Source organism: Salvia splendens, chromosome 4, assembly GCF_004379255.2.
Source record: "Salvia splendens isolate huo1 chromosome 4, SspV2, whole genome shotgun sequence".
Classification (NCBI taxonomy): Eukaryota; Viridiplantae; Streptophyta; class Magnoliopsida; order Lamiales; family Lamiaceae; genus Salvia; species Salvia splendens.
In genome coordinates this window covers 529,044-549,968 of record NC_056035.1, presented here as the reverse complement: position 1 = coordinate 549,968, position 20,925 = coordinate 529,044, and the positions used below count along the sequence as shown (strand labels likewise).

The 20,925-nt window shown below is 36.6% G+C and overlaps 4 protein-coding genes across 4 annotated transcripts; 1 reads left to right on the top strand and 3 right to left on the bottom strand.

Moving 5' to 3' along the window:
• Nucleotides 1-1,141: 1,141 nt before the first annotated feature.
• On the top strand, nucleotides 1,142-4,173 carry LOC121801471 (proteasome subunit alpha type-5). The gene is made up of 10 exons (XM_042200970.1): nucleotides 1,142-1,271; nucleotides 1,403-1,450; nucleotides 1,542-1,623; nucleotides 1,797-1,877; nucleotides 2,387-2,500; nucleotides 2,590-2,691; nucleotides 3,083-3,141; nucleotides 3,563-3,665; nucleotides 3,799-3,864; nucleotides 3,960-4,173. The coding sequence occupies exons 2-10, from the start codon at nucleotides 1,437-1,439 to the stop codon at nucleotides 4,050-4,052; spliced, it is 714 nt and encodes a 237-aa protein (XP_042056904.1). The 5' UTR covers nucleotides 1,142-1,271; nucleotides 1,403-1,436; the 3' UTR covers nucleotides 4,053-4,173.
• Nucleotides 4,174-4,444: 271 nt separating this feature from the next.
• Nucleotides 4,445-9,269, bottom strand: LOC121801166 (alanine aminotransferase 2-like). The gene is made up of 15 exons (XM_042200611.1): nucleotides 8,900-9,269; nucleotides 8,050-8,100; nucleotides 7,903-7,953; nucleotides 7,382-7,447; nucleotides 7,239-7,300; nucleotides 6,809-6,887; nucleotides 6,612-6,716; nucleotides 6,421-6,531; nucleotides 6,211-6,348; nucleotides 6,051-6,125; nucleotides 5,806-5,926; nucleotides 5,560-5,714; nucleotides 5,397-5,471; nucleotides 5,047-5,250; nucleotides 4,445-4,840 (listed from the first exon to the last, which is right to left on the bottom strand). Exons 1-15 carry the CDS (start codon nucleotides 9,140-9,142, stop codon nucleotides 4,724-4,726), a joined length of 1,653 nt encoding a protein of 550 aa, XP_042056545.1. The 5' UTR covers nucleotides 9,143-9,269; the 3' UTR covers nucleotides 4,445-4,723.
• A 1,502-nt stretch (nucleotides 9,270-10,771) lies between these two features.
• LOC121799549 (pectinesterase 3-like) lies at nucleotides 10,772-12,244 on the bottom strand. Its single transcript, XM_042198953.1, has 2 exons — nucleotides 12,065-12,244; nucleotides 10,772-11,326 (listed from the first exon to the last, which is right to left on the bottom strand). The coding sequence occupies exons 1-2, from the start codon at nucleotides 12,242-12,244 to the stop codon at nucleotides 10,772-10,774; spliced, it is 735 nt and encodes a 244-aa protein (XP_042054887.1).
• A 1,286-nt stretch (nucleotides 12,245-13,530) lies between these two features.
• LOC121797713 (pectinesterase-like) lies at nucleotides 13,531-17,761 on the bottom strand. The gene is made up of 3 exons (XM_042196398.1): nucleotides 17,145-17,761; nucleotides 16,357-16,858; nucleotides 13,531-14,443 (listed from the first exon to the last, which is right to left on the bottom strand). The coding sequence occupies exons 1-3, from the start codon at nucleotides 17,706-17,708 to the stop codon at nucleotides 13,752-13,754; spliced, it is 1,758 nt and encodes a 585-aa protein (XP_042052332.1). The 5' UTR covers nucleotides 17,709-17,761; the 3' UTR covers nucleotides 13,531-13,751.
• Nucleotides 17,762-20,925: the final 3,164 nt, after the last annotated feature.

The following is a 20,925-nucleotide window of genomic DNA, read 5'->3' as shown; positions in this document are numbered from 1 at the left end:
GATTTATCAAATTGAACACCAGCAAAAGATACAACCTATGTAATTGAGTGAAAAATTTATGAAGCGACTCAAACAATGAAACGAGTATTGTTATTGGGCCATTGATGAGAGTGATCTCAATATAGGTACACTCATACTCATTAGAAAAAGAAATTTTTATTTATAAACGATAAAATTAATTATCATCTATAAATAAATTAAAATATCGATACTAAATTGTAGGCAAAATTTTTTATTTATATTTGGCCCAAGTTGAAAACTTTAATTGAGTCTAAGGGTGTCCACTATGGGAGCGGCTCGGCGGTCGCCGAAGAGGGGTGTGGGGCGAGGCGGGAGGCGCGGCGGTCATAGTGGCTGGGGTGGCCGCCGCGCCTGAGGACGGGGGAGGGGGGCGGAAACGGCTTCGCCGCGTGCGGGGCGAGGACGCGGCTGGTGGGGGTGAGGCGCGCCTATAGGCGCGGCGGTCATAGTGACCGCAGCTTCCGGCGCGGCGGTTTGGGCGTGCAAAATTTTTTATTTTTTATTTTTCCTTTTTCCTCTATAAATACAACCATTCCCCACTTATTTTTACCATTTCCACAACAATCATTCAACATCTCAGCTCTCTAAAAAATGCACCGAGGAGACGACGAATCACCCGACTCTCAGGAATCGGGATATGGCAGCAATCCGTCAAACCAGTCGGCTAATCCTTTCCATGCAGCTGGATTTGGCGGATATGCAGGTCAGGGGTCGGGATTTGGCGGATATGCGACTCCGTCCCAGACATGGAATTGGAATCAATCTCCCCCACCGTGGGCATCGAGTCCACCCATTCATCCATCTCAGTCGTGGAGGTCTTCTCCAACTCCCCCATTTAAATTACACTTCATTAAAATAAAAAATATTTTAAAATGAAAATTGATTATAAAATTTGGGGGCTATTGGAGGTGTCCACTATAGTGGCGGAAATAGAATTTTGGGGCTATGGACAAAAATCCGGGGCTATGGACAAAAAACTGGGGCGGGGCTATTGGGCGTGTCCACCTTATAGTGGACACCCTAAGACCTATCTTACATCAAAATGGATTGAATGAATCGAATCAAATATCGTTTGGCCCATCCGATAGAGCCCAAGCCCGCTATCTGCTTCTGGTAACCCGAATATCAACCCATTTTGAGTTTCGGATCTTCCCTATTTTCTTGCTATACACGAAGAAGAAAAGCTCAGTTGCAGAAATATAAAAGTGAAGTTTACTCCGAATTTATTGAGAATCTCGCTTTCTTCATTGGTGAGTTAAGGTTTTTCGGATTCAGATCCGTTACAAGTTTTCTTCTGCTCAAATCGCGAAGATTTGTTACTGTAACAACGGAATCCTGTTTGATTCATCGTAATTGAGCTGTTTATTTGATCTGTGGGCAGGAACTTTTGAGGCTTTGGGTTTACGTAATCGAAAATGTTTCTGACAAGGTAATGATGATATGTTTAGGGTTTCTCTGAGGTTTTTGAGCTAATTTATTTTAACAGTGATGTGATTTGTTTTTTTCTCTCGGAATTTTAGGACTGAGTATGATAGGGGAGTGAATACTTTCTCTCCTGAAGGCCGGTTGTTTCAGGTTGAATATGCCATTGAGGCGATTAAGGTATTATTATGCTCATTTCAGTCCGCCAATTGAGTTTTTGTTAATGATTGTGTGTGTATATGTGTGTTAGGTTTGTAACTTCTGAATTGTAAGGTAGTTTTTGTGCTTTCTTTAAGTGTTTTCGTTAATGTGTGTGTGCGCGTTTGGCGTGTAATTTCTGTGTTTTTGTTTAGCTGGGATCAACTGCAATTGGTGTAAAGACTAAGGAGGGAGTTGTTCTTGCTGTTGAGAAGCGCATTACGTCGCCGCTGTTGGTATGTTTACCATTCTGTAAATTAAGCTTGGCTTTAAGCTAGTTTGAGCTTCTATTTTCTTTCTGTGAAAATAAGCGCACATTTCAATTATTGGCTATTAACTCCTTGAATGCATGAGTGTGTGAAGGAAATGTTAACTCCTTGAATGCATGAGTGTGTGAAGGAGATATGATATTTTTGTTCAAAAATGATGTAGGTTGGCTGTACTTGTGATGGTTACCAAGGGTTCAAGTATTTGTTCTCGTTAAAATGTGAATTAGATATGTTATGTGTAGTAGCTTTGAGGTAAAAAATGCTACAGTGCAAAAATAGTGAAATATCAAAGGATACTGCCCAATGCCCACTCCACTTCATTGTAATTTTACGTGCAAAATAGTGAAAGTGTAAATCATATTTACACTTTCTGAAAACCAAGTTGTATTTTACTGTCATTTTAGGCTTTCTATGATGTTCAGTGATCTATACTAGTACTATTTATTTGAATAAATGTCACATTTTACTGCACACAGGAGCCGAGCAGTGTGGAGAAGATAATGGAAATAGATGAACATATAGGGTGTGCCATGAGTGGTTTGATTGCTGATGCCCGCACACTTGTTGAGCACGCCCGAGTTGAAACTCAGGTACCCTTTAGTTTACATTCCTTGTCAGTTTTTAAGACCTGTCAATATTCGGTTTCGCAGATGTTAATTGAATCTGTTGCATCCTGCAGAATCACAGGTTCTCTTATGGTGAGCCAATGACTGTTGAATCTACTACTCAAGCCCTCTGTGATCTTGCACTGAGATTTGGGGAAGGGGATGAAGAATCCATGGTTAGCCTCTTTCAAGTTTCATACATATATCTTGATTTTTTCCAAAGAATTGTTGCTATCAGTAAATCCAGGAATCCCCAAGTTTGTGAAATGTGGTATTCAAAATTCATTGCTCCTCACATTAATCTTCTTGAAGATGCCAAAATCTTAGAGTTGAATGTTAAAGTACTTTCTATACTACTATCAACGAGGTATTTTATACCAGAGGATCTTCTAGAGCTTTTTCTTTCAAGTTTCTGTCTTGTAGTCTCGAGTTGAATACCAGAGACTCTCAATGCCTTTGGAAAGTGTAGATGCATATAGTTTTATGTGTCATGAAGGGTCACTACCCTAATTAAGTTACAAACCATATGCTTGTGCTTTTCTAATTTTCGATCATTGTTTTGTGCAGTCAAGACCTTTTGGTGTATCTCTTCTCATTGCTGGTCATGATGAGAATGGCCCCTGCTTGTAAGTAATTTTAGTTTGATTTGGTAATAGCTCTCTTCGAATAATTGGATACAAGTTGCCTGACATGAAGTCTTCTGCATGGTTGAGTTTCTGTGTTACGGACATAGTGACATAATGCATGTGATATATGTGAAATTATAGAGCTTTCTAAAACCTGAAACATTTGGTTAGCTAATTTTTAATGCTAATTTCAACTAAATTTTCGAGTAGGATCAGCTTCTGTGTGGTAAATTATGACCTTTCTGAATGCTGAAGCTGCTTGTATAGTGGTTCTACCACTCTATAGTCCATACTTCGCTAATTGTGGATAAATTCAGCTGTAAATCAAAGTGTATTTAATACCTTACCTATTATTCCTTTCGGCAGCTCTCCTTGCTACCTGCTCGTTCATTAGAACTTACACTAATTGCGCCATGCACAGGTACTACACTGACCCATCTGGCACTTTCTGGCAATGCAATGCAAAAGCCATTGGGTCTGGTTCTGAAGGTGCTGACAGCTCTCTGCAGGAGCAGTATAACAAGGTATCTAACACTCCCCCTTTTTTACATACACACATCAAAGTTTAATCACAGAAACTCAATTATCTGTTCATTTGGTTATTCAAGTGCACGACACTAGATCTTCAGTTACCTGATTCATTCGTCATGCTTGCAGGAACTGACCCTTAAAGAAGCCGAAACCATTGCTCTCTCCATTCTGAAGCAAGTTATGGAGGAGAAGGTAATTACCATGGACATCACTTTGTTCGTCAGTCTCATCTCATAAGCTTCCCTCTCAATGTAGTGTTTATTAATTGCCATGTCGTTTTGTCTCAGGTGACGGCCAACAATGTCGATATTGCCAAGGTGTCACCGAAATACCATCTCTACTCCCCTTCTGAAGTTGAAGAAGTTATCAGTCGCCTGTAAGAGAAGTGGGATTGGTCTGTTTCTGTTGGCTTTTCTGTTGCTGCAATGTTTGAACTCATTTTGTAGTGCTACTCTATACGTTAGTTTAAACCTTAATTTTCCTATTTTTTTCACTACAGTATTTTTCTGAGTTTTTTTTTTTTTATTATTTTTGGGCTTACGTTATCACCTTACATATCTAAATTTAAAACCTTTTTTTTTCATTTCATTATTTTCTTAGCTTTCGTATTAAGTACTTATATGCTGGAGCTATGTCTAACGTTAATAAGTAATCTCCTTTGTTGCAATGCATCTTTTAATTTTTAGTTTTGGATACATAAGAAATGAATGTCCACTTAATTAAGTGGAGATATAATAAGCATGACAGAAGAAATAGTAGGAGAAAAATAAAATAAAATAATTGATGTTGATTTTTACCATAAAATGAAAATGACTCAACATGATGGCACATTTCCAAGTGAAAAACATATCGAACATCCAAGTCTAATTTATTTCTTATTGTAGCAACAAAACAGCCTTCCAAGTCAAGAAACAGCCAATTTATGAACCCAAAATTCTGAAGATAATGTTGAGCTCAACCCAAATCTTGCTCACCAAAAGCATTTTTATTGTCCTATATTGTTTGTACGAATATAACCTTGGAAAGTCGAACTCGAACTATCGGGCTTTGCTCAGTCGCGATACTCATCCATGAACGCTTTGTGAAAGTCCGTGAGACGAGACACGATGGCTGGTATTCTGTCCTCTTGAGGTAAAATCGTGCACCTGAAATGCCATGTCCCGGGAACCTACAACAACACGGTGCATCAGTCAGCAGTCGAAGAAGAATTCGCAAGAAAAGTCAAAGCAGATATACACCAGTTAGCATGATGAAGCCACTGCTACTCTATATCACATTATTTAGATCTTCTCGTTCGAACGTATTGCCAATCGTTCAATGCTTTACTTAAAACAAATGCTTCCAACTATTATAAGTCGAGTTACTGGTCGTTACCTGTCCGAATCCAGAACCAGGAACGACTACCACTCCAGTGGCATTCAGGAGACGACGAGCATAGAACGCATCAGGGGCAGTTTTCACAGACTTTGCAGCTTCAATTGCTTTGTTTGGCAAGCTAATGCGAGGGAACAAATACATTGCTCCTTCAGCCCTGTTGCAGGTTACTCCCTCCAAACTATTGAGCGCATCTTCGAGAGTCTGAATATGCACAAAAACGAGTTAAAGTCGAGCACGATTTATCTTTTCGCCTATTTCAATCGATAATTGCAAGTTTTATTCACTTTTCTCTCATTGCTTGTGTTTCATTGATGTTTCATTGCTAAGATTCGAGACAAAGTGCTAACCTTTGCCCGTCTCGCTAGGGAGGATAAAATTCCTTCTCTCTCAGCGGTATAAGATTCATACGATTCATCTCCCACCTGCATTGCATCAGATACGAACTTCTAAATACAAGGCGCACAAAGTGGAAATGGTCTGAAAATCGAACAGAGTCACGGTAGTACTAACCTTTGGTGGGCTCATGACGAGGCTTGCGAGAATCTGACCGGATATGTTAGAACAGAGGTTGACCGATGCTAGTTTGTACATCTGCTCTCTTATCTCGGGAGCGAAGCCAGTGACTTCCATGTAACCTCCTCGTTTTCCACATTCTCCGTAGTAACCTGGGAGCATCGAGCAAAAATAATCACATATAGTACTATTTTGAGAAAGTTCCTAAGATTATCATGATACGAGATGTGCCTGTAGCTATACCTTTCGACACGGACTGGAAGGATACCAAAGAAATGTCTTTCTCCCCGTAACCCATGGACCGTGCCACTTTCTTGAACGAGTGAAACTGCTTGTCGGGCACATATATATTTTCTTGGTACACCTGCAGAGGCGCGGCCAGCATCAGCAATAGAGCAAATTTATAAGCTGGTTCTGTCATTTTCAGCGCATTCATACACGTAAAAGTTAACGAGAAGTAAAGAAGAGCATGTGAAGAATAAAGTCACCTCGTCTGCCAAAAGAACGAGTCCTTCATTCTTGCAGAAGTCGACAATTTGCTGTTGGTTGCTCTCAGCCAAAACCTTCAGAGAAAGCGATAAATACGGGAACCAAATAATGAAAAAGGGAATTAGTATCTACAAACACGAGGTTCGACCAGTTTGTTACCTGCCCGGTGGGATTGCCGGGATTTATAACGACTAAAGCCCTCACATCGATGCCCTTTGATCTGGCTGCTTCCAACTGCTTCTTAACATCAGAGACTTCCAAACCCCATCCCGTTGCCTCATCGAGATAATATGGAACCTAGGAGACAACAACGTGATGACTTTGAATAATCCTTCGATTTTGAAGAGAAGAAAAAGATGCGAAACGTACAAGAGAGCCTCCATGCAGGGCAATCGAAGCAGAATACAGAGGGTACTGCGGAATAGGACAAAGGATTCCGTCGTTTTCCGATCTTATCAATAGCTGCATCATCATATGCACCTGAAAGACGAGCACAAATGTTGTTATATCTAGAATTGCACCTGTTTCGTCTGAACAGTGATAGATGAATTTGTGAATACTGCAGGGCTTGCGCCATCTGTCAAGAAGATATCATTTGGATCGGCCGGAAATCCATCACGAGCCTCGATGCCAGAGCATATCGTGTCGCGTAGTCCTTTGATACCCTGATTTTAATGATGAACACAAGTTGATACATCAGTGAATGAGACATGAATTCATCTCATAAATTAGATCTCAAAAGTGCTAATTTTATAACCTGGCTGTGGCTATAAGCTCCAGTGGCTCGTCCAGGAATCTGATCGAGTATCTGAAATGCCCGCTCGATAGAATCAGCACTAGAGATTCACAACAATGATTTTGTTAGAAAACAAAGATTGAACCAAATTACATGCAACCTAACTACTCCACATGTATCCACTGACAATAGACAAAAGGAGAAAAACAGTGCTAAATCTCATTGAATCCAAGCAATCAAGATCCTTTTAAGAGGACAAACGCATAAATTGATCAACTAAAAAGTCGAAAAGCACAACTCGTTTCAATCTCGACGGAAGCAAGTTGAAACATGAATCCTCATTGAGAGGAAACAGTCGCCTATTAAAAATCCCATATCAGCAGGGATACATATTGTCACGACTCCTTCCAATACAACAACGTTAGGTAGATGTGATTTACGATGAATATACCTAAATATCCCCTGTGTTTCGCCTTTATCCAAAATGGCAGGATGGTCACACAAAGCAAGGACCTGAAATCAGAAACGAGGATGTTTGAAATACAAGTAACTGCACAATTTCGAGCTTCGTTGCATCATTAGAGCATTACACACCTCTCTGAAAAAGGTGATTGGCTGCTGCCCAAGAGATTGAGGATTTCCAATATTGCAGTATATTATCTGCGGAAACAAAGAGAAAATGAAGCAAAAGCAGTGTTTCGGCCAATGCTATTGTGATTCAAGTAAACTATAAAAATGCGAAAACTTTCGCAAATTCGATCAAATTGAAATCGCCAAAGCAAGCTTCTAGTATGAATATCATCCTGTGCGAGCTAACGAGAGCCACATTATTCACAGGACTCTCACTAGTTCAAATCCACTTTTTTAAAAAGAAAAAAAATCACAGAGTTGATTGTATCTTTCACTAATGAGAAAACTATCACATAATCGATTCTAGTAAACTATAATTACCAAAGCAAGCTTCTACAAGTATTTGAAGATTGTATCTTTTTGTTTGAACTTCCCACCCTCACTTTCTAATTCATACCACAAGTCGATCAAATTTCTAACATACATCACACATCACGCTACGATTAAAAACCTGCAAGCAACTCAATGTACGATACACTACTCACCTCATTGAAGGGATGAGAATCTGGATTGACCTTCAAGTCTTCTTGTAATTTCTGTCAATACAAAACATGTAAAATAACAACCTCAAAGTTCACAAACGAAATGCCTATGATGCATCGAAACTAAAAAGGGTGAATGAACTCGTTTACCTGAGCAAGGTTTACGATTTCACCACGGACTGCATACTCACATTCCAAAACCTGGTAAAGAAGTTTGTTCGATTATTAGATTTTCCCCCCCTTTTCTCCAAGAATAATAATTGAACAAGGAATCAAATGCTGATAATACGAAACACCATGAAAAGGAAAAGCAGCAAATCCGAGATAGGTATCACATCATCAATTAGAACAAAATCACTTCTTTACAGACTCCTAATTCAGATAGGAAATGTTTGAATATGGAGCCCTTCAAAGTGATACAGACCAAGATCCAATTATTTGTGGGCTTCCATACATGTTTTTTGGCCCGGTAAGGTTCCTATTCTTACTAGGATGATTATGGCTCACTACATTGCCTATATGTAGTTGTTCTCTCATTGTAAGTTGTATCCGAAAACATAGTGAAATCCATAGCTTGGCATCACGCCATCCGTACACACACGTCGTATCGGACTGGATAAACACTTTATCTTGTATTAGTGATTACTTGTTCTTTATTATTTCCTAACAACAAACACTTAACACTCAGACATACAGCTCAAGAAACAAGCTAATGATCAAAAACATAATCAAAATAACTAATCACACAGAAAAACAACAGTGGAAAATGAAGCAACATAAAAATGGAAGACTGAGAGTAGTGACCAGCTCAGTATTGACAGTATACCCCACAAAAAACAGAAGGTCAACTAATATAGAAATTCACACACAAGAATCAAAACCTACAAACACAAATCATAACCACTCCCAAAATCTGATCATAAACATTAAAAAACAATACTAACACCACAAATAAAAACAAGCGGGAAACACCCGAACAAGATTTTAAAAAACAAATCACCTTAGGATTGATCGAATCGATCTTGATAGGGGTGGAGGAATAATCAGAAGCCATGGATTCAGAAGGAGCAGAGGGATTCGAAGCAGCAGAGCTCAAGAAACGCAGGAGAATAGACGATTGGGGCAGCGGATTTTGATGTGATTGAGATGAGAAGACTGAAGCGGTGGGATGCTGCAAACTGACAGCACAGATTTTCCTATGTGCTAACAAATTATTGGACTTTTCCGCCGCAAATTTCCGCATTTTTTGATTTAAAACGGAGCGGAACGTGAAAAGGCTTTCTGGGTTTAATCTCTGCTGCCGAAAGATTTAATCTTTTGGCTGAAATGGCAAAGGGCGATGCACTGATGTTTAAGGATTCTTGCCGAACAATCTGACTTTATAATTTATAGGCTAGGCAATAACTCAAATTTGGGTCCCACTTTTGGTTATATTCTGGTAAAATTAAACCTTGTTCTATTTTTGAATGTATCAAAGTGGTTCAAGTGTTTAAGGATATATTAATATTACTTCTGCTTATTTCACTTTTATCATAAATGGTCAACAGTTCACACATTACACCAACTTATTTCACTCACATTTTATTATAAAAGTAATATACTCACTCTGTTCCACGACAAGTGATCAATTTTCCATTTTAGGTTATTTCACTATAAGTGATTGATTTCATCTTTTAGCAAAAAAACAAAATATTTTACCTCTCTTAATTTATTCCATCTCTCTTACTCCCTCCGTCCACGAAAAATAGGACACATTGTGAATGACACGGGTTTTAATGTGGAATTAGTAAAGTAAGAGAGAAGTAGTGTTAGTGGAATGTGGGGTCCATATTATTAGCAAGAGAGAATGGAAAAAAGTAGGAGAGAAGTTGTTGAAAACTTTCTTTTTTTAAATGTGCTCTATTTTTTCGTGGACAACAAAAAATGGCAAATGTGCTCTATTTTTCGTAGTCGGAGGGAGTATTTTTTTTTCATCTTTCTTACTTTATTCTATCTTTATCTCTCCTGCTTTTTCCTCTCTCATACTTTATTCAGTCCACTTTAACTCAATAAATATTACTCCCTCCGTCCCAAGTTACTTGAGTCGTATTCTTTTTTGGGTTGTCCCAAGTTACTTGAGTCATTTCCCTTTTTGGCTAAAAACAAAACATCTAATCACTTTTTATTCTTTCTCTTACTTTACTTTTTCTCATCTCTCTTACTTTATTCTCTCTTCTACTTTATTTTACTTTATTTAACTCATTAAACACAATTTTCTTAAAACTCGTGCCAAAAAGAAACGCCTCAAGTAACATGGGACGGATGGAGTATTTCCTTAATTCCCGTGCCCAAAAGAAACTCATCACTTGTAGTAGGACGGAGGGAGTATGTAAATGAGACTGATATTCCACTAACTTATTCAACCAATTTTTCTTATATTTCTTAAAATTCATGTTCCAACTAATTAGGACTCTCGGACGGAAGAAATATTTATTTATAGTAATAATTAATAGAACTGTCAAAAGTGATATGATGGGATACAATGAATGGTCAGATCGGCAACATATTTTATTTTCCTTTGAAATATTTGTAACATTTAAAAGTTTTTACTATCTGTCTATAAAACAAGTCATTTTAGTGTTTGTTTTGAGTAGAATTTGAAGTTTGATTTTTTTAACTGAAAGGGTCTCGACTATGCATCTACCTAATCTAGAGAAAAAATCACCAAAATAAAATTACTCTACAAAATAGTCAACTAGCAACCGTATAAAGTTTTGATGGAATTACAAATTTTCAAATACCAAGCGAATTAATTTTACAATACAAAGTTGTTAGAGAGAGAAGAAATCAAAATTAAACAAAAAAAAAACTAATTGTGTAGGTATATGTTAAGTTATGTGGAATCAAAAACCACATTTGATTCAGCCAGCCTAGATGGGCCTTGAATAAATGAATTCACAGTGTACTTTGATGCCTCGGCCGTTGTGACAGTGGGCCTATACCCGACCCAAGAAATCCAGCCCAGTGGGTTCAAAAACCCGCCGATTTCGGTCTGCATCGTCGAGTAATCTTTCCAAGGCCGGCCCAAATAAGTTGGTGCAGTGAGCTTATCAAATGGGCCCATCACACATCTTTGGATGGAAATGCCAGTGTTTTGGTTAGGGTCTTTCTTGCCTTGTGCAGTGATGGTCACAAATTGGTTGGGCATGGGCTGCCTAGGCTTGGTGTTGCACTTTTGGAAGACGTTCCCGAAGATGAAGTCGATGGTGCCCGTGACGTTGCACTCGCGGTAGAACTGGCGATTCGAGTGGGGGTAAAGGGTGTCTTGGAAAGCATAGAAGGAGAACCGGTGAAAGACGGATTGGTCTGAACCCGAACCGAAGGCCACGGCCTGGTGCTTGTGTGGCCCGGCCGTGTTTATGAACCCTATGTCCCGGGCTATAAATCCCTTGTTGCACCAAAAAGTTAATTTAGCTATTAAAAAAATATCAAATCTTAAGAGAGATATTGAAGAGTTCACTTTTGGCACTTGCTTGCAAGTCTAAACTTAGTGACTAAAATAAGTAGAAGTCCACTATAATTTCCATATTATTTTATTTTGGTTTGCAAGTCTATTATAGAATAATTTCTCTACCTATGTGAAACTACACATATAAAGAAAATAAAAGTAATTAACGTAAAAACATTTCAAATTACTTTTATCAATGTAAATGAGATGAGTGTGTAGACACCACACTTAATACACATGATTGGTAACTAACCATATTCATACATTAAGCATATTTAGTGAATAAAATAAATAAATCAAATATTGCAACTTTAAATTAACAAATGAAAAGTGGAGGTTCATGGTTTTGACTACCAAAGTGAGAGCAACAGATATTATGATGTTGACCTAAAAAATTCACATGGTAGTGTCTCAAGACTTTCATGACATGTTATAGCATGATCTAGTTGAAGCATTATTTGAATCAAATCACATGTTATCTGACATTTTCAGATCATAAATTAGGGGAGTGCTTACCTCAGATTTGATGCTATAATTATATATCTAAAGTCCAAACAAATATTTAAAATCAATATCTAAACTCGCTATCAATTTGTTAAATTATAGTCCTAATATATATTTTTATACTTCAATTAAAATTAGAAATTAAATAAAAATAAAATACTAGGAGATTGAAACACTAGAAGTGGCGGCGTCGAAGGTGGCGACTCCGTTCTTTTCGGCGGAGATCACCGTTGCAGCAGCGCCGTCGCCGTAAATCATCACATTCCAATGCGCCTTCTCCAACAACACATTCTCCTTATACACTCCGGCCTTCACATATATCACAAATCTCGTCTTACTCTTTTTCTTAAGCATCTTCACCGTCGTCACATCGCCGGTGCCATCCGCCGCCACCGTCACATCCGGCTTCGGCCTCACCTCCTATTAAGTTCTATTATGATGAATCCCACTGAACAACAAATAAGATTCAATATTATCTAAATTATTAAAGCAAACGACCCTTTATGTATATCAAATTATTTTTGAATTGTTGATGGGCTTTTTTATTAAATGTGTGCCCATTAGAAACAGTATGAGAAGAATTAAGGAGGAGTAGTATCTTTTCTGAAGGAAGAATTTATTGGTATATTCTATTTTGGCATATATAAATTGTCCCTTTTAAATTCTAACAAATTGGTTGTGGCTAGTTCAGCGGCAAGCCTCCGAATTACTCAACCGTATGTTTGAGAGCATAATGAATGAAATTTAAATGAGAAGGGCCCTCTATATGCTATTCCTTTTAACCAAATCTCTAAATATAACAACAATAATATATTTTCTTACTTAAGCCTATCTTTAGATTGTCATTGTTATTTCTCTCTCCTACAATTTCATGCCATTCTTATCTTGCAATCCCCAATAATTTCATGTCATTCCTATCTGTCTATCCACAATAACATGAATCACTTGAAAAACATAATTTTAAATAAAGTTTACAATATATAGTCTCTATCAATCTTTTTTCTGTGTGCACTCTTGCATCCAAGTCCTATAATTCTCCCCTTTAAATTTTTTAAAACAGTAGCATTAAACATTAGAGAATAAGACATGTTATAGCCTTTAGTATTTGGAATGATATAGTGTAGGTTGGGATGAAACATTCAAATACATATAATAGTAAGATTAAATAAAATCAAACATATAATATGAGTACTAGGGATGTCAATCGGGCCAACCCATTCGGGTTGACGGGCCATTCGGGTACGAGCTATTCAACCCGTCGGGCCGACCCGTAACCCAGGCCAACCCGCCTAACCCGTAACCCAACCGGGTAAACCCGAATAGCCCGATTTCAAATTCGGGCTGCAAAATTGCAACCCTAACCCTGTATTTTTATCGGGTTGTTCGGGCCGGCCCGCGGGTTCCGGGTTATATTGACATCCCTAATGAGTACAAAAAATCTAGATCGCCAAATGGACCCCTGTGACCTGTCGATAACATTTGGGCCGGGTGGTAAGCATTTAATTTTCTAGATCCAAAATCAATAATACATAAAAAAAAATTGGAAAATCTTTTTTGTTTGTTGTGAAAAAAAAATGTTTTATAAATTTCTCAAATCTTCGGTCTCCAAATGTTATAATGTGCTAAAAATACTCTTCATGTAATAACGTGCTAAAAAATTGCAACTTTTCATTGTTATTTAATAACATTATTACACTCCACAAGATGACAAGATACAACTTATTCGTAATTTCGACACAAAGCCACAAAATTACACATTAAGGATTATTGAACCAACTCAAATGGGCCTTAGCTATGGGCCTCAATTATAAAAACCATGAGAAAAAAAATTAGCAATCACTAAAAATTACGCACACAAGAATCACAACCCTAGTGAATAAGGGAAGCCGGTTGACGGCAACCAACTCCCACCGGCGACGAACTTCCCCGGCGTATAACCTGCTGCCTCGGTCGAGCTCGTGATCACCTTGTACCCTTTCCATTTAACCCTTCCGGAAGTGGACGCCCCGGCCCCCGTGTTTTGATACTCTTCGTAAGTCAGAGTATTGAGGGCGAAACTCCCACTCCACTCATGCCACCCGGCCGGGTGTATCACGTCCGTTATAGATGACTGCATGATGATGGTTCTAGCATATTCCTTCCAGGGCCGTCCAAGATAAGTAGGAAAACTTTTTTGGACAGACTTCAAGTCCGAAGTCGCTCCAATCCTACTTTTTTGTATCACTATGCCTGTGTTCTGGTTCGGGTCAGTTCGGCCGTGAGCCGTGACCATGTTCTTTTGACCAGAATTAGGGCGACGGGCATGGATGTCGCAATCTTGGAGCACTGAGGCGGCGTTGCCAAAGATGAAGTCGACCGTGCCGGCTATGTAGCAGTTTATGAAGAAATTTCGATTGGAGTGGACATAGAGCGTGTCTTGATAGGCTAGAATGTCGCATTTGTAGAATGCGGAAAGATCCGACCCGACCCGAAGCGCCACGGCTTGGTGCTTGGAGGGCCCGGCCGTGTTTTGGAAAGTGATGTCTCGGGCCAAGAACTTTTCTCCTACTACAGCTGCAAACCAACATTTGAGATGCCATGTTATTTCATTAAAAAAGTGGATGCAACTACTTTATAAAGCAATGGCATTAACGAAAACATCAAAAGGTGGTTGAAATGCGATAGTTTGAGTTGATAGTTTGACTAAATATTAGACTATATTATATATTGTTGTGATTTTATGTAACCTATTACAAATCTAGTGACTAAACAATTGCAACCACTATTTACCGATAGTGATAGCCAATTTTTGTTTAAAGAAAAATTAGTAAAAGTACATAAGAAAGCAGTCAAATAATTTGTGTCGGTGAATTAGGTGTCGGCTCGGGTTTTAAGTGTCAATTAAAGCGTAATTAAAGGAGGGAAGTAAGCGAAGAACGTGCTAACTTATGAATAATCACATCAACAAAATGAAACACTTCAATGTTATTAAATACTGCTTTAAGAGACGTAGAATTTATTTCCTGTCTATATAATCCAAATTTTGCACTTAAAATAATGAAACAAGAATTTCTTTTAATTTATTTCGATGATAGAAATGTTTACATAAAAACATTAATACCGTACTTAACAATATTAATAAATATAGTAATTTTTTTAGGGGTTGAGCCTCTCGTGACTTATGTGTCAGTCACTCTACGCAAATATGTGTATGAATAAGAAATAGTATATTGTATATAACATAGTACTAGTATGCATTTATAGTATTGCCAATAAAGCTAAAGAAAAAAAATTATATTTAATAGTTCTATACAATTTTTTTATCATATCCATATCTATATTTTCTATAATGATCTACAGCCAAATATTTGCATGCAAATATACCGTGAAAAATTACTATCTTATTTATATTCCTAATATAGTCTATGTAGATGTAGCATCCACGTCATGATTTATTTAATAGAAAAAGGTCAGTCACTCAGTTCCATGACAATTGACAAGTTGACTAATTATATTCGTTTTCACCTAGAGCATAACTTTATGTCTTTACAACTGGGCAATCGAAAAAATATCAGGGAATAAGAATTAGTATTAAAATTCTAATAGAATACATAATTTTAGCCACTAATTATAATTATAAGATTATTATTAGTAATACATTGGGACCCAATTCTAGAAATATGGAAGGCATAAGAAACGTAATGTAGTAAACAATTTGCTACCTTCTTTCTCTTCTTTGCTATCTTATCTAAAACTAAAAGACACACACTAAAAACAAAGAATTCATAGTAGTTCGATTTTGCACTCAACGTTTTGTATGTATAATACAATAACCCACCCCTAGTCTTTACTTTGTTCTACTCTAGTCACTTTCGACACCTAGTGACCACACACACATATTCGACTTTTGTCAATATTTTCTTAAACCAGATCACTTAATTACATGCAGCAATTTCGAATTTGTATTAGTATTGATCATAATGTCCTACAATTATTTAACTATTGATACAATATCTAATTCTAGTATCTTCCACATACCATAGGAAAATTCCATGTAGCTAGATAAAAAAATGTTAAAATATAGTACTAATATAGTAGAAGTTACTACTATTAATTATTTGGATGTAAATGACCCTTTTACACGAAATTTATCGTATAATTATCGAAATTTTATTGTTCCGTATTTTTGTTAAAATAGCTAGTATTCCTATAATTTAGTATATATTTCACTATTTTGAAAATTAGGCATATTGTAGTACTTTTCATTTATTTACATAAATAATGGTTTAGTATATATTATACGGAAATGGCAAACATAAAATATGAATAATTAAACCAAAATATGAATTAAACCGAATTAATATGATGCTTACTTTAGAAAGTTGAAAAGGAAAGAAGTGGAAAAATGATTATGCATGCACGAAAAAAACATTAAAAACAAAAACAAACAACAAGTAATAGACGAAAAAGCAAGAACCGTAACTCACCAACTGTAGCGGAGTTAAACGTGGTGCTTCCGTCGACAACGTTCTTGCTGGCGGTAATGATGGTGGTGGTCCGCCCATCTCCGACGAACATTATGTTCGTCTTCTTCTTCGGCACCTCCACGTTCTCCCTATAAACCCCCGCCTTTATCCTAATCACGTACCTCTTGCTGCTCTTCTCCGGCGCCGCCGCCACCGCCGCCGCCACCGTCTTGTAGTTTCCGCTCCCATCCGCCGCCACCACCACGTTCGGCGTCACGGAGGAGGACTGCAGCAGCCGCCTGTCCCCCGCCGACAGCCACTCCGGCCAGCCCCCGTCCGTCGCCGTGAGCTTCCTCCCGGCGTTGAGCTTCCTCTCCTCCTCCGCGTCCTTCTTTGTCATGTTGGTGAGCATCGCGAGCGAGTTGCTGCAGAGCTGCTCGACACGAACGACCTGCCCTCCTATGAAGACTTCTCGTACGTGCCTGTCGGCCTTGTTGTACGAGAAGCCGTCAAGGCAGGTTTCCTAAATTACAAGAAGAAAAACTTGTGTGAGATCGAATAGTAGTATATTACTAGTAAAAAAATTAGTTTCAAAATGAATATTTTTTAGTTAGCTCCATTTTTTGTTATTTAAACGTGTAAAGATGAAAAAAGAAAGTTATGTCAAGCAGTCGTGAATAGCAAGACTTGAAACAAGACACCAAAATAATTTGAACAGTTACTAGTGACAGAGCGGTTAATGACTTTTTACGTTCGAGTTTATTATAGCATGACTATTGAATTTAATGTTGCAATTACAAAAATTTTACCTGATTGGTAATGGCAGAGGAGAGTAAGGTTTTGAGGTCGTCGGCGTGCGCCTCGATCGACTTCTTAAACGGGTACTCGTTGAGCTCATCGATGGCGGTCTCGAGCTCATCTAGCGTCTCGTCCAGCGTCTCAAGGCAGTCCTTTAGCGCCCCCTTCTCCCGCTTCGTGAAGTTGCCCTTGTCGTCGGCGAGGAGCTTTCCGATGGAGGCGTAGTTCCGCTTTACGGCGGCGATCGTCACGTTCAGCGACAAAGTGATGATGTCTTTGGGGGATTTCACCTTCTTGCCGCCGTCGAGAGAGCCGGCGATGGCGGAGTAGCAGAGCTCAGGGTACAATGTGCTGCTGCAGGAGGATCGAGCGATGGCGTGGGCGCCGGAGATTTTGAGGGCAGCGCTGTCGCCATCGCCGGAGGAGCTGTCGCGTCGGGATTTTACTCCGGCGGTGACGCCGATCACGGCGGAGACTAGGACGGTTGTGGCGAGGAGAGAGAGGAGGAGTTTTTTTCGGGTGGCTTTGTCGCCGGAAAATGATCTTCCGGCGAAAAATTGGCGGAGGCGGGACATTTTTTTGAAAGATGAAAGAGAGAAGGGATTGGTTGAGAATTTGCTTAAGGAAGAATGAGTGAACCTTCCATTTATAATGTAAGATTATTATTTTAAATTCAAATTTATTTTAAAAGTTTATATTCTATTGTGTGAAAAATGATTGTTGTATTTTTATGCATATAAATTTTTAAAAAAAATTAATTTCATGACTAAAATATGGTTGATTCATATTTTTCTTGATAAATAATGAGTACTTCTAAATATCATATAGTAGTATATTTATAAATATTAGATAATTTAAATAGAATATGGGACAAAGCTCATCAACTTAACAATTGACACACGCAATGTTGTTAATTGTTATACAATTGATTGGGGCTGCTATGGATTCTTTTTCTTTTCATTTTCCTTTTTATTGAAAGAAAAATAGAAGAAAAATACTTTCCAACTCTTGTTAAAAATATCTCGTATTCATTTAATTATTTCAATAGGTTTTTGGGAGTATTATGCAAGTGTGCAAAGATTATTTGACGCATTATTTAGACTTGCATCAAAGATTATTTGTCGAGAAAGTTTAATTTATATGAGTACCATTTTTTAAAAAAAATCTTGCATTTTATTAGCAAAATTAGTATGGGAATTTTTGGATTTTCCTTGATAAATAATGGGTATTTCAAATGTATAAGAGTAACATGTTTAATCACTAAATTATTACTAATATAGTTTAAATTCTTTCAATATGTTGACAAAGTCTATCAATTTAACAATTGCCACACGCATATTGTATAGGGATGGCCCGGATGGGGCTGCTAGGGAATAGGGATTCTTTTACTTTTGTCATAAAAGAAAAGGAAAGAAATTAAAATGGAGTACACTTTACAAGTTCAACTTCGTCAAAATATCTCTCTGTCATCACAATATTTCATTACTTATTTTTAATAATAATAAAGAATTTTGTCGGAGTATTATGCAAGTGTGCAAATTCACATCATTTGGCGGATTAGACTTACATAGATTAAGGTTCCTTAAAATTAAGTATCAAGCACAACTGAGTTTAGTATGGTAAAATTCTTACGGTTTAATGTTTTCAACTATTCCAGTTTTCTTCATAAATTTATATTTATATATTCATGGTTTAAACTCTTTTTTTTTATATATATCTGCATAGGATACTAAATAAAGCGTCTACATGCTTATATTTCACAAATAGACTTTACTTAGGGAATTGAGTTGCTTAAGGTATATACCCATTTGAAAAGTATTGCCTTTAAAAAAAAATGGTTTCATTTTTCTCAACTATTTAGTTTAGGTTGCTATGTTACTATTTCAAAGACGCTTCTTCTACTTCCATTAGGTTGAACTTTCGAGTAACCAGGATAGATGGATTATGAGAAACATTAAAATTTTAATTTCACTCTTTTGCACGAAAATACAAATTATGCAAAAGTGACAAACATAAAGTGTAATACTAGATCTCATTTATAAAATTCAAATGCACGGTAAATAATTTCCTTTTACTACTTTTTATCCAAAAAGAGAGTGGGGACTGCCTTTCACAAAAAGGAATTGTGTTATTGCCCTAAATGTACAATTAATTTGAAATGTTCAAACTTTTTAAATAAAAAATTCATAAAATTCTAATAAAGTTGATTAAAATATAAATTTCTTTGTTGATTGAATGAAATTAAGAGGCTTTCATCCAGTCATGTATATTCTTTCTTGATTTATATTATTAGGAAATAATAAATTGAAAGGTGGACACAAAGAGAAAAGTGTGAATCAAAAAATAAAGATTGCAATCATGAGCACTTTATTCAATTATTTATACTTTTTGCTAGAAAATAGACAATTTCATAGATAGTGATACCAGCTCTGGTTTCTACTAGGAGTATAATATTACGATATTTAGATCATCAATATAATTAATTAAGTAATTATTACTTGTCTATATATATAAAATCTTCTTCTTAATTCGACCTGAAACGGTATTAGTACCAATCCTTTGAATCCCACCGACATGTACTGGGATTCAAAAATATTTAATTAATTTGATGTCTTTAATAAGGTCAAAATCAATCATGCGCCTATATATATATATTATAAAGTATGGATAATTTTGAATTCTTTCACCCAAATTAGTTATAAATTATGGATAATTTTGAATTCTTTCCTTTGTTTAATAGTAATACCTAGTTTTTGGCACTTTATATTTGTAACTATTGTATATTCTCACCTAGTTAAATGGGTGTATAAAATTGCTTTATTGTTTTATAATTATATATTAAAAAATGTTTTGATTAGTGTACAGCTATGGTGTCTGCTGGAAAGAATATATGTTTTTACAATATTTTATTTTTATTTAATTTATTATATTTCTTTGAAAGCATTTTTAGTCAGACCCTCACATGCATATGATGATGCATTGGGTAGGTGTAGTACTGTACATATGTTATTTAATTATCAAACAATTTTTTTCATCTTGGTTAGTGATTTTCTGTCTTATCTTGTGTGTCTTTGGTCATGATCAAGAAATAAATTTATATATGGTTTAAGTTAAGCAGATTCCAAGGTACAAAATTAATTTACCAAGTACTAGAAATGAGTCCTCTGCATTTTTAATTTTTAATATTGTAAAGCCCCACTTTGTACTTGTGTTAAATTGCTTTAAATTGAGATTGCTGTGTTTGGAAATTAAATTTCATGACCTTAGATAAAAATTGTCAATTGATGTCGATAGATATTTTGTATTCAGCATAATAATTCAATAATATTATCTTTAATTTATTAAGAAAACTCAGTTATTAGTAACAATAGGGGAACTTCAAGATGAGTTGGTATGCCCATGCACTAATATTTTGACAAATAGATCCATAAATGATCACTTGCATATAAAAATTCAAGTAAATATAGAAAGCTTTTCAAATATTGCAACTGTCAAATATATTTGTATAAGTATAAACTCATACATATATTTTGCATAATTTAAAGACAAGTCATAATATGTCATGACATTTCATCCTTTACTTTTTTCCTGTTTTATATTTATGTATACATATACGAAAAACACTAGTATAATACGCTATATTTTAAAATTTATCAGCATATTAACTAATTAATATTAATTTGATCAGCATATTAAGTAATTTTTTTTATTAATTTCAGCAGTGCTAAACTGACGCTATCGTTATTAATTAAATTAATCATGCTATCAACAACTCTACTTTATTTAAAGATA

What these genes read in the sequence shown, in the direction of transcription:
- LOC121801471 (XM_042200970.1), top strand. An exon ending in TGCAGGAGCAGTATAACAAG is followed by an intron (nt 3,666 to 3,798) that starts GTATCTAACACT and finishes TCATGCTTGCAG; the next exon opens with GAACTGACCCTTAAAGAAGC. An exon ending in AGCAAGTTATGGAGGAGAAG is followed by an intron (nt 3,865 to 3,959) that starts GTAATTACCATG and finishes GTTTTGTCTCAG; the next exon opens with GTGACGGCCAACAATGTCGA.
- LOC121801166 (XM_042200611.1), bottom strand. Translation starts at nt 9,142, where the DNA reads ATGCGGAAATTTGCGGCGGAAAAGTCCAATAATTTGTTAGCACATAGG. An exon ending in ATTCTCATCCCTTCAATGAG is followed by an intron (nt 7,448 to 7,902) that starts GTGAGTAGTGTA and finishes TTGTTTCCGCAG; the next exon opens with ATAATATACTGCAATATTGG. An exon ending in TCGTCATGAGCCCACCAAAG is followed by an intron (nt 5,472 to 5,559) that starts GTTAGTACTACC and finishes GATGCAATGCAG; the next exon opens with GTGGGAGATGAATCGTATGA.
- LOC121799549 (XM_042198953.1), bottom strand. Translation starts at nt 12,244, where the DNA reads ATGCTTAAGAAAAAGAGTAAGACGAGATTTGTGATATATGTGAAGGCC. An exon ending in TCGACGCCGCCACTTCTAGT is followed by an intron (nt 11,327 to 12,064) that starts GTTTCAATCTCC and finishes TGGTGCAACAAG; the next exon opens with GGATTTATAGCCCGGGACAT.
- LOC121797713 (XM_042196398.1), bottom strand. Translation starts at nt 17,708, where the DNA reads ATGTCCCGCCTCCGCCAATTTTTCGCCGGAAGATCATTTTCCGGCGAC. An exon ending in CCTCTGCCATTACCAATCAG is followed by an intron (nt 16,859 to 17,144) that starts GTAAAATTTTTG and finishes CTTGTAATTTAG; the next exon opens with GAAACCTGCCTTGACGGCTT. An exon ending in GTTTAACTCCGCTACAGTTG is followed by an intron (nt 14,444 to 16,356) that starts GTGAGTTACGGT and finishes GTTGGTTTGCAG; the next exon opens with CTGTAGTAGGAGAAAAGTTC.